Source organism: Diceros bicornis, chromosome 18 (genome assembly GCF_020826845.1).
Source record: "Diceros bicornis minor isolate mBicDic1 chromosome 18, mDicBic1.mat.cur, whole genome shotgun sequence".
NCBI classification, from domain to species: Eukaryota; Metazoa; Chordata; class Mammalia; order Perissodactyla; family Rhinocerotidae; genus Diceros; species Diceros bicornis.
This window is the reverse complement of record NC_080757.1, coordinates 50,377,407-50,390,216: the sequence shown is the minus strand read 5'-3', so window position 1 is coordinate 50,390,216 and position 12,810 is coordinate 50,377,407. Positions and strand designations below refer to the sequence as shown.

The following is a 12,810-nucleotide window of genomic DNA, read 5'->3' as shown; positions in this document are numbered from 1 at the left end:
TCTGGGAACCAGGCAAATGAACCTCTCTGACACCAGGAAGAAGAGCCTCTTCTTCCTGCAATGTCTCTCCAGTCTTCTCTACCGACAAACTTTTACATCATGCCAGCTGGCAAAGAAAAATATTTAAAGGGCTCAGATCCATTTTCATAGAGCAGGCCGCGAAGGGTGAATTTGGAGCTGAGAAACAATAAATTAATAACTGGCACAGTGCATAACAAAAAAGTGATAGAGTAAAGAGTTTGGAAGTGGGGGGAAAAGGGAGGCAGGGGAGTAATAAAATGCTAACTTTGGAACATTCAGATTCTAAGCATTCATTTGGAATACTGGAGTTATCAGGCTACTCTTTTTTGTTTACAAGATATTTCTTCTCATTAAGATCTTCATATTTACTGCATCTTCTCTCTTTCTTTCTTATTAAACAGAGAAAAAATGAGTAAGAGAGAGAGAAGTGTGTGTCAACAAACGTGGGCCTTATTATGCAAGAACTGTATTTAAAAATGGAGAATGAAAAGGGACCCCCTACTGGTATGAGTCAATATCTATGTCACTTTGTATTTATGAAGGGAAAACGTATATTCCTTGGAAAGTATCTACACTTTGTTTATCTCCCTTCCAAAAAAATAAAACACTTTTATGCAACAAAAGAAGCTGTTCCTCGAACCAGAAATCTCTCTGAAGACATTTGCACCGACACTGGTTCATAAATTGAGATCTAAAAGCAATGAACTGGTCAGCAACAGAGAATCCAATAAATGTTTTAAAAGTCAATGGTCACACTTTTTACCAGTGTTCCCACTTACAGATGCTCAGGTTAAGATATTGGCATTCTGAAGATATAGTAAACATATCAACCCACAGAAATAGGTAACTGGCATTTTCTTTTCTAGATCTCTTTCTCTTTTTTAAAATCAATCATTCTCTTCAAAGATAGTAGAAAATTTGGAAATGTAATTAGTGCCAAGAAGAAAATGAGCACTAGCTCTCATAATCTGACCATATAACAAAAATCCTGGTTAAACTTTGGTATCTTTTTAAAATCAGATAAATATAGCGAAGTAGTGTTTTTAACCAAATTGGAATTTTCCTGTATATATATTGTGAGCTGTTTTCTATAATTACACATTTAGGAAATAGAGTGATTTCTTATTGGAATTTTTCAAGTGACCAGTGTTGATAACTAACCAAGACAATGTTTTTCAGGTTGCCTGCATTCTGTTGAGTTTCCGATAACAGAATCTTGGCATGTAACCAATACATTATTACTAAGCGAGCAATTCCTCGGAACTGCCTTTTGTGACACACAGGCTTTCAGCAGAATTAAATACAGCATAAGTAGTTCACCATGGTGATACCAGAGGATAATAATTTATAACAGCTTGCCACTGTTGCCTCTCATATTTTTATGATCAGTGCATGCTTTATACTGGTTCTGTGGATCAATAAATTTGAATTCATTTTAATCGCTCATTGGAATTAGACTGCTGAATTTTGTGCTGTACATATTTTAAATAGTTCATAATGTGGGATATATTGAAATTAGAAAAGTGAACAACGAGACAAACTGTATGACCAAATGATTATGGATGACTAATTCTAAATCATAATTTTATTTATTCTTTCTCTTGGCTTCTGTAGGAATGGTTAAACTCATTGTTCCTACTACTCTGTTTGTACCTGTACCCTAATAATCATCAAGTTAATGACTTTTCTTCACTGCCTACCATGGACCTGGGACAGGTAGATTCATTTAGTGAACCTAAATTTGCTGTTGTATACACACCTGTCACCAATACAACCCAACAGATAATGAATAAAGTAGCTTCAGCCTCCTTCATGAAAGGTGAGTTTTCTAGCAACCTAAGAGGAATTTCTGATGTCAATATTTGGCTCATTTGACTGCAGATGCATTTAATTTGCATTTCAGTTGATAAGCCATGTCAACTGTCAAAATTTGTAGATTATGTGAAATGTGAATATACTTTCCCTTTGTTGAAAGTAAGAGGCTATCACTTAATATCTAGTCAAACTGAACACATTTCGTGCCATGCAAGGGATTATCACTTGCAGTGCACAGTCTCTCAACAAAGAAATCTGCTGATCTTGCAAAGGGTTTGGGAAAGCATGGAATACACAGATTGACAGACTTGGAAAAGCAGAAGTGTTTAGTGATTTGTTGACTTGTAGCTATGGAGGCATTGTTACTACAATGAGATTGTTGCTGTGGTATTTGCTTGTTTTTATAGACAAAAACAGCTAGTCTTTTCTTGAATTTGATTAGAGGCATTTTATCCCCACCTTTACTACCAAATGGTTGTCTTACTATATTTGAAGATTGTATTGACGAGTGTTCTGTGCTTCAAATTTTCACCCTTCAGTGTGAAGTTACTTATCAATGAAAAATAAGCAGAGCATTATTATTGTCAAGATCACTTCTGTGACAATTTTCTGAAATTAGAGGAGAAGAAGGCAAGAGGCAAGAGCACTGAACTTAGAGTCAGAGAACATTTGACTAGAAGTAGTTCTGCAACTGTGTTGGTGGTGTACATTTTGCAAATCATCAACTTCTCTGAGCCTCATTATCATCATATTCAAAATAAGATTAACAATACTATATTTTTCATGAATATATCAATTGAGAGTGAGAGAATCCCAATGCAACTTGTTTTGAGGAAAAAGAGCATCTTTTGTCCAGCTTAATGGAAAAAAGTATTAATGCACGACTGGATGGAGGTGTGTTGACAATGGAGGAAGAAATGTCTCCACTTCTCAGGTCTATAGTATTGTATACTGGCTTTGTTCACACATGGACTCTCCCCAAACAGAGGCAGAGTTGGTCTGCAGAATCTCCAGATTTAAGCTTTACCACATAAGCAACACCAGCAAAAGGAGTACAGATCCTTTCTAAGAGTTCAAAATAATTTCAGAGATTACATCCATTGGAACAAATGGTCTACTTTGGATTAGTCTTGGTCTTGGGTCCACCAAGAACTAATCTCACTGGGTAGAGGTATGCAGTGTTGTTATTGCCCATTAGTTGGGTTCCTAGGTCACTCTGTGAACCACATTCAAACCACGTGGTTTGCATTCTGCATTCTGCATTAATTTTAGGGTGTCTACTAGAAGAAGGACTGGACATCAGGCAAGTAAAAACAACAATCATTCTTTACGAATATAAATGCATACCTCAAAATGGAATCTATGGTGATTGCCCCATAAATGTGAGTTGAGTTATAATTAATAAAAAAGCTTATAAAAGAAGATTAGAGCTTGAACAACTTTGTGAATATACTGAAAACCATGAAGTTGTACAGTTAAAAAGGATGAATTTTATGGTATGTAAATTATATCTCAATTTAAAAAAAGAATATAAAAATACCACTTAGAAGGTACTCAGTATTAATTTTAAGCACCATAGTTCCCGACCAAGAATATTATTATAAAGGAACCTGTGGATCTTGCTCCACCCAGTCACTGGAAGTCCACAGAATGTCTCTTCTTTTTTGTCAACCCCTGTTCGTAATTCCACTCCAGCCTAGGTAGCCACTAATTTTGTGCTTGGATTCTGACCCCTTAACTGGATTCAGTATCCAGAAGTCCGCCCTTCTCTGTAGTCTATATTCAGGCATTTGCTTTTAGGAGTCTCTATGGTAGCAGTTCCCACACTATGTTAGACTTCTCCTTCCTCTCCATGCTTCACTGCACACTGCTAGGCCAGGTGGATGTAAACCATTTCAAACTTGCGCTCCCTGGGACCTCCCCAACCATCACACCATTACCTCCACCTGAATCTGAATGTCTGCTCTATGCGTCTTGCCTGCAAACACTGAATCCATTTCTGATTCAAGATGGTAATCTGATCTGAACTGTCCACCTAAGGTCCAGGATCCCAGGCTATCCTGAGACATGTTTGCTGTCACCCTCTGTTTCACAGATGTCCTCCTGAAGGTCCGCATGTCACGAACTTGTCCTTCTCAACAACATCCTCATTAAAAGCCACATGAAATTGTGATAATAAATATTCATTAAATGTCTACTGTGTGCAAGATCTTTACATAGAGTTTATCTTCACAATGAACCTGTTATTATCTTTATTTTAAAAATAAGGTAATTGCAATTATAACAATAAATATTCATTAAATGCTACCATGTGCTAAATCTCTACAGACTTTATTCTATAGTAATTGAATATTATTCTGTAATAATAATATTATTTTGTATTATATTTTTCTGTACTCTGTATTAATATTTGGTACTACTAATAATAGATATTATTAAGTTTATTTTACAAATATGAAAACCGAGTCATGAAGGTTAAGTGACTTACTCATGATCACACAGATTTAAGGATTAGATTCCAGAAAAAAATTTGATTCTATCAAAATACATGCTGCTTGCTGCCTTCACTTTTATCTTCAATATTCCCACCCCAATCCAGAACTTTTCTTCTATTCCTTCTCATTTTTTCAGTCTTAATAAAACATTTATATGGCGTTTTAATATCAAACTCAATATCTGCGAAAAAGGATTATTTTAGTGATATCAACATAATTACTCGACATATTTTTAAAATTTTCATTTTTTCCCCAGCATATTAACCATACTGTCAGGGTTGTTAAAGGAAAATGAAGTTATATAGTTATTTCCACCTGATACAAACCAGTGACTAATTGTGATTTAAATATATATATATATTTTTTACTACCATTTTAGATTTATTGTAATGCTAATTCTTCTGTGAATAATTTAATTGGTATGGTATGATATTATATGTGATTTAAATCAGTTCAATAATTATAACATATGAAAATAAAATAACTAATTTTCACGTATTCTGTCTGATTGTATCTAGATGGAACTTTAGAAATGTCTCTCTCCAACCTTTACTCCATGACTTACTTGTAGTTAATACTTGATTTTGTTTTACTTCCATAAAGAACTCTAGTACAAACAATTGAACATGAAACCTGACGTTAGTCTCCTAGTAATTTACTAACAATAATATTCCCTTCCTGTAATGGCAGACAGAGAAGTCTTGGGACTGTCCGATGAAGAAACTATTAATTAAAAGCCACAGTAGATTATCCTAAGGAGATAGTAAGAGTCATCTTTACTAACACATTCTCATATCATTTGAAATTCTTGCTGGGACACAGAATCCCAACAAGGAAGGAACACAGGGACCATACAGGTAACTTTCCAGCTATACAATTCCACTACTCTCTATTTCTGTCACTCTCTATTCCACTACTCTCTATTTCAGCCTTACGTGAGAACAGAGGTTAGTACAGCAAATTTTAAAACCCCTCTCTGCTATGGTGATGTCAACAGGCCCATCGACACATTTAAAAAATGTACGTTGATTTTTGGGTATATTAACATACTGTATTATATTGTTGTTATATATGGTTATATATACATTTATATATATACGCATGCATGTATACATATACATATATATTATATGTCATATATTATTGTTAAAGGAAAATAAAATTGTTGATGGATAAAATAGAACAAACTTTCCTTTAATGTTTGAGTAAGCTTACATGAAAGTAAGGAAAATCCCCAACGGCCCAAAATGAAAAGGGCACCAAATCCAGAGTGATGAATTATCATTAATGCTATTTGATTTTGCCAATCTCAGTAACCAGAAGTTTGGGTTTTAGTAGCTACATGAGGACAGGTCAGAAGATCTTGGGTTTACAGTGACGGTTCCTGTATCAATTTGGAACCCAGAGAGGCTGTGTACTTAGTGAAAGTAGAGGGAAAAAATCACCTGTTGGCAGAGGAAAAACAAAAGGAAGATTGTTTGTCTTACCGTGAGCTCTGGATGACAGAAAGAGAATTCCCCTTTGAGAATCTGTAGCTCTTGGCCCCACTTCCCTTGAGTTTGGGATTCTTATTCACCTCCCCTGCCCCATGAGAAACCCCAGTGATTTATCTGGGAAACCCCATAAGTATAAATAAAGTGATCAGAGGTCGGTCAGGCACTGTGGTGCCTAACGGAAGACATTATAAATCTTCTACAGAAAAATGCAACCTCAACTCAGCCCACAAAGATAAAAACATCTCTGAATATAAATTTACAGTCCAATGTGAGAAGACAAGGCACCATAAATCAGAGTCAGGCGAACCAACAAAGCAGGATACATCTTTCCCAGCGGAATTATAAAACTGAGAATATAAAATAAGCATGTCTAAAATGTTAAAGAATAAAAGAATCCAAAATACAAGAAAGGGAAAAGATACCATAAAAAAACAGGAAGTGCTAGTAATAATTAGTTGGAAAATATAATTGTTAAAAGATGCAATCCACTAACTGACTAAATGATAAATAGATAATAGCAACTAAACATTTATCTGGGAGGAAAAAGCTTCTAAGAAAGATAAGATCACTATTATAAAAAAAGTATAAAACAATTTAAAAAGACCCAAATAAATGGTAAGATAGACCACATACCTAGAGACATATATCTTATAGACTTTTTATTAGTTTTCTATGGCTGTGTAACAAATTATCACAAACTTAGTGCCTTAAAACAATACTCAGTGGTTAGCCTGTAGATGAGAAGTGTGGACAGGCTTGACTGTGTCTCTGCTTAGGGTCTCACAGGCTGAAATAAAGGATTGACCAGGCTGAGCTATACCTTGAGGCTCTTTGGAAGAATCCACTTCCAAGCTCATTCATGTTGTTGACAGAATTCAGTTCCTTGCAGCTGTAGGACTGAGATCTTCATTTCTTTCCTGACTGTCAGTGGGAGTCACTCTCAGTAATTAGAAACCACTGTCCGGTTTTTGCATGTGAACGGCTCCATCTTCAAAGTCAGAAATAGCTAAGTGGATCTCTTTCTTCCTCTAAATGTCTCTGACTTCCCCTTCTGCTCCCAGCTGGGAAAACTGCTTTTAAAGAGCTTGTGTGCTTAGATTAGCCCACTTAGATAATCCCCCTATCTAAAGCCAATTGTGCCTTATAACATAGCAGAATCGTGGGAGTGATATATCACCATATTCACAGGTTCCACCGACACGCACAGGAGACTAGGTATTACACAAGGGCAAGAGTCAAGAATTCTATTAGAATTCTGCCTACTGCAGGTGTGAATTCTGCCCAGATTTCTTCAGGGATCTATTGTACTTTCAATCAAAATCATAATAGATCTTTTCATATAAATTGACATATTCATTCTAAAATTGACCTTTATAAGGGGCACAGAATACTCAAGATGCTCTTTAAAAAGAATACAGTTATAAGTAATGAAGAAAGTATGTTATTGCCATACTGATAGAAAGATAGACTAATGAAGACATATATCTTATAGACATAGATCTTATAGACCTTTAATATATAATATATTTTGAAACCACATGTGATACCACGTTTACCAAATTGGCAAAAGATAGTAAACAGAACAAGACAAAGTATTGAGGAGGATATGTAGCAAAGAGAATCCAACATTACAAAATGCTTTCAATTCCACAAAAATTGAGAAATTTTGTTTTTACATTGAAGATAGGTGTAACCTACAACCCAGCATCATAGGAATCTTATTGGGGAAAGTTATCATGCCTGTGGTAAAGACCTGCATGCAGCCTATACTCTTCTCCTTCCTAAGGGCATAGCGAGTTAAGTTTTGTAGCTCTAATCAGATACCTAGACTCAAGGCATTGAAAAGCAGATGTGAGTTCTCTACCACCTTTCCTCACTTGCTTCTTCAAGCTAGGTAGTTATGCCTGACAGATAGTGCAGCTACCTATGGGAGGAAACTCCATCATCTCGGGACTCTTAGTTTGGTGTGCAATAGACGACTCCCCCCAACCCCTCCTTCTAAAGACCTAAGCTGAATTTGTAGCCTGAGTGAGAAATGGACTTTTTCTGCGATAAGCCATTGAGATTTGAGGGTTGTTTGTTACTGTAGCATATCCTAGACTATCCTGACTGATGCACACATATTCATGAGAAGACGTATATAAAGATTTTCATAGCAGCAACTTTGTTTTTTGTAATAGTAAAAAGAAAAAAGGATCTAATCAAATTATCAACAGGAGAATGGATAAGCACATTGAATCACATTCCTGCAATGGGATTCTACACAATCATAAGAAGAAAAAAGGGTCATTTATATAATTTTCAAAATCATAATATAGAACAAAAGAAGTAAAGTACAGAATGACAAATATAATGAGTTATCAGATTTATTTATTTATTTATTTATTTATTTATTTATTTATTTATTTATCTATTGTGAGGAAGATCAGCCCTATGCTAACATCTGCCAATCCTCCTCTTTTTTTGCTGAGGAAGATTGGCCCTGGGCTAACATCTGTGCCCATCTTCCTCCACTTTATATGGGACGCCACCACAGAATGGCCTGCCAAGCGGTGTGTTGGTGTGCTCCCGGGATCCGAACCGGTGAACCCTAGGCGGCTGCAGCGGAGCACGCGCACTTATCGGCCTGCGCCACCAGGCCGGCCCCATGAGTTATCAGATTTAAATAAAGCTTGAAAAATTTTTAAGTTATGTATGTAGTTTAAGGATACATAGTAAAAGTTTAAACACAACATCCAGGAAAGCAGTTAGCTGTTAGGGATTGGGGCTACAGAAAACATAAGATCAGAGACAGACACAGGAGATTCCAACTGTCTTTGTAATGATTTACTTATTTTTATAATTTGATTGTAAGTACATGTGTGTTTATTATATTGTCATATCCTTTGTCTATCTAAAATATTTCAAAATGATTTTTAAAATATTTAAAATTTTAGTGAAACATTTAATTCCTCAATTTTAATTTGCATATTAAATGATATCTCTTTAATGTAGTTTAATACTCAGTGGACTGGTAGGTCTTGTTTTATAAGTAAACTTTTTTCTTCAAAAGATGTCCTGATTGACGTGATTTAAACATAGTGAGTTATTTCATCCAAACTTACATTTGCCCCTATGCCTGTGTTATATCTAACGTTAGACAAAACTTTAGTTTAGTGTTTCTCAATCCATATTAGATTCTGCTAACTTTCGAAAAACATAAAAAGATATTGTTCTCACAGTACAAAATCCGAAAAGAGAAGAGCTTAACAGAATTCTTAATTGGCGAGGGAGCACAGAAGACAATGTGAGAAAGCTTAGAGTGTGTGTTATAAATTAACGCAGAATGTTCCCTAGGAACGCTCTGCCCACCCTACTTTGAGAATCATTACTATAATTTATGTTTTCATAGGCTTTGAGTCAAAATAAGAATGTTTGGAATTTGGGGCCATTGTAAAGTCCACTGTTTCCTCTAATCAGGACTGAAATAATCCATAGTGATAGTCACCATTTTCTTCTTTTCTTAAAGCTCATTGTTATGAAATGAATGAAGACATTGACTGTGGAATCTCAGAATTCTGGAAGAAAGGTTTTGTGGCTCTTCAAGTTGCCATTAATGCTGCTATTATAGAGTGAGTACAAAGTGTTCAATGCAAACTGATGTTCAATGCAGATGAATGGTATTAGAGGCATCCAAAGTTTCGTGGAAGAAAAGATAAACAGATAGCATTGTTCTTTCATTTACTCACTGGTTTCTTTACAACAAAGTTTACTTAAGTTGCTATATGCCTTGGGGGATATAGACATAAATAGAAGAGAAATTTTCTCCTCCAAGAACTCAGCCTTTGCAAGAAGCGAGGCATATAATAAGAAAATTATTAGAATAGGAGAAGTAGGCTACCACGGAGGTATAAATAAAGTCCTTATAAATAAATAAGCAAAAGCTTCTCAGCCTAGAAGGCCACGGAAGAATTGTAATAACATTTAAAATTGAAGCTTGAGATAAGGGATTTGTCAAGTACATAAGGTCATAAAGGCATTTCAAGCAAATTATAAGGTAATGTTAGACGGGGGTAATAAAACACATAGTAAATTTTGAGAACTGTGAGTATCTCAGAATGCCTGGAGTCGAGGCTCCAAGTAGACCAGTGGCAGAGTACAGAAGTGAAAAGTTAGGCTAGCATCAGATCCAGGCAGGCCCATTATGCCTTCACAGGGAAAGAGATGACTGAAAGAAAACAGAGCATGCCATCTATTAATATACAAATTTTGTTTATATTATCTTCCTTCAGATCACAACAAATCACTCAGTGATGGAGAAACTGATGTCAGTTACTGGAAAAAATATGAAGATATATCCCTTCATTCGTCAAGGAGGAGTCAGGACTGATTTCTTCATTTTCTTCTGCATTATTTCCTTTTCCCCATTCACTTACTATGCATCTGTTAACGTTACAAGAGAGAGAAAAAGGATGAAGGGCATGATGACAATGATAGGTCTTCAAGATTCAGCATTCTGGTGAGTAAAGTGTAGCACAAATAAATAAATGTAGGAATTCAGGAAAAGTGGGCTTCTTCAAAGCATCGTTATTCAAACCTAATGATTTCCTAACTTTTTCCTATGAACGGAATACATTGTCTTTGGTGAAATGCTTGCCAGGCTAAGGTTGAGTGTTATTATGCTTCTGGGACTGAATTAAAAACATCAGGTTTGAGTTTGCTGGTTGATTGTAAAGCAGGGATAATGGAGAATGGTCACTGAGTCTACTGGTAAGAATGTGATAGAAATGGTAATCTTTGGTGTCTAAGACAAATAGAAGTGGAATTCAAGCCAGGATGGGACTGAACGGAAAAAAACAGAGGTCAAGGATCAGGAGCTTTTTTGAGACTGAAGAACAAGCATGAAGGATATATTTGAGGGAATAAGGTTGCAGAACAGGATTGTAAATAGGGGCTGGATAGTTTGAATTTAAAATGTCAGAGGTTGAATAATTCTAAGTATGGCCAAGGTCCTGGGTGAGAACTGGTGAATAACCGACTGAAAGAGCCTGGAGGTAATGTTTATAGCTAGGAGAAAGTACAATAACAGAGAGGCTGGGGAGCCAGTTGGGATATGCATATGGCAGCTGATTAGGAGTCTGGAAGAAAATCCTGTAAATCAATACCGAATTTTTATTGAATTAATATTGGAGGAAAGTATAGCGGAGCAGTAAAATCTAAAAACTCTAGAGCAAAAATGTCTAGACTTGAAATATAGTTACTTAACATCCTTGTTCAGTAGGTTCTTTGTCTACACAATGAGGAAAATAGTGGTATTTCTGCATAGGGCTACTGTGAGAATAAAATGATTTAATATTTGCTAAATTCTTAAAACATTCTCCGTCAGAGTAATTGCTATATGTGTCAGCTATTATTTTGTTGATTTTTCTGCTGTTCTTTTAAATCATTGTTTCATTATCCCCTTCAAAGAATATTAATAAACAAGATAAAGGAATTGAAGAAAGGAAAGTGAATTATGCTTTCTTAGCAGAAAATGAGTGGAGTTAAGGCAAGTATGTAGACTATTTGGTGTACACATTCAGAGAAAGATGAAAACAGCTTTTGGAAAAAGAGAGAGGTGACAGAATTACACATAAGGAAGAATTTTTTTATCTCCAGGGAAATTTGTGAAGCTCTGAGCCCCCAGAGAGCTCCCAGAGAGGAGAAAAGGATTTGAGATTCACTGAGGGGTTACCATGTTCAAGGACAGGGTCCCACACAGACATGACCTCTCTGTAGTATTATTCCTATTGTCCAATAAAAGAGCAATGAAAGAACTTAGAGAGGATACGGAGTTTGCCTGAGGTCACAGAGTAAGAATACAGCAGAGAAAATGTTTGAAACAAAATATATCAGACTGGAAGTCTATTTTTTTCCTTTTTTCACAGTGATGTGTGTGTGTGTGTGTGTGTGTGTGTGTGTGTGTATTTCTGGGAAAAAGAATATTCCTAATTCCTAAAGAATTCTTCCCAAAACATTTACTTCATATTTACATATCCTAAACACTCAATAAATATCTACTGAATGAATGACGTTAGAATCCATTCTAGGTCCTCCTTTTCAACGGAACATGAAATACTAAATTAACATTTTGTTTCACGTTAGGCTTTCCTGGGGTTTGCTCTATGCTGGTTTCATCTTCTTTATGGCCCTTTTCTTGGCACTTACTGTAAAATATGTCCAATTTGTCATCCTGACTGGCTTCATGGTGGTCTTCACCCTCTTTCTCCTTTATGGATTGTCTTTGGTAAGTTGGTGAATTAAATTTCTTTGCACCCAACTCTTATCCTAAGTGTTGCTTTCCAATTAGGTTATATTTCTACATTTCCCTTTGCTTCTCTGTCTGTGCTGTTTGCATGGTAAAGTCTGTAGACTGGTACAATTTGATTTGTAGTGTTTTGTAATATCAATTTGTAGTGCAATTTGCAGAACATAGCTTTGTATTTTAAATACAGAATAATAATATGGCTCTAATTTTGTATATTAAATTTCTTATTTTATTATGTTGATAATAATTCTTAGAGAAACATAGACAAACTGGATCTTCTGTCATTTTAGATGGCTTTGGCTTTTCTAATGAACGTCTTGGTAAAGAAATGTTTCCTCACTGGTCTGGTGGTGTTCCTTCTCACTGTCTTTTGGGGGAGTCTGGGATTCACAGCATTGTACAGGCACCTTCCCGCATCCTTGGAGTGGATTTTAAGTCTTCTTAGCCCCTTTACCTTCACGCTTGGAATGGCCCAGGTGAGAAGCAATCCAATTGTTTATTAATGACATTTTTGAAATATCTTTCCTCTCGAATTCAGTTGTCTAGTCATTTCTGTGCTCAGACTTGTAAGGTTTAAAACCCTAGTGAAGACCATCATGAAGCTGCAAAGATGAACTTTTAAAAGCTTTGGAAGTATTTAGCCCTGCAAAATAAGCCACTTGGTCAGTTTAAAAATGGAAGGTCAATATATAATTCT

General features: G+C 35.7%; 1 protein-coding gene across 1 annotated transcript in view; it reads left to right on the top strand.

Moving 5' to 3' along the window:
* The first annotated feature begins 429 nt into the window (after window positions 1-429).
* Window positions 430-12,810, top strand: part of LOC131417958 (ABC-type organic anion transporter ABCA8-like) — a 67,119-nt gene continuing 54,738 nt past the window's right edge. Inside the window, 8 exon segments of the mRNA XM_058562056.1 lie at window positions 430-525; window positions 1,636-1,844; window positions 5,026-5,062; window positions 5,065-5,188; window positions 9,336-9,442; window positions 10,099-10,325; window positions 11,951-12,092; window positions 12,404-12,589. Coding sequence (XP_058418039.1) covers window positions 430-525; window positions 1,636-1,844; window positions 5,026-5,062; window positions 5,065-5,188; window positions 9,336-9,442; window positions 10,099-10,325; window positions 11,951-12,092; window positions 12,404-12,589 — 1,128 coding nt within the window.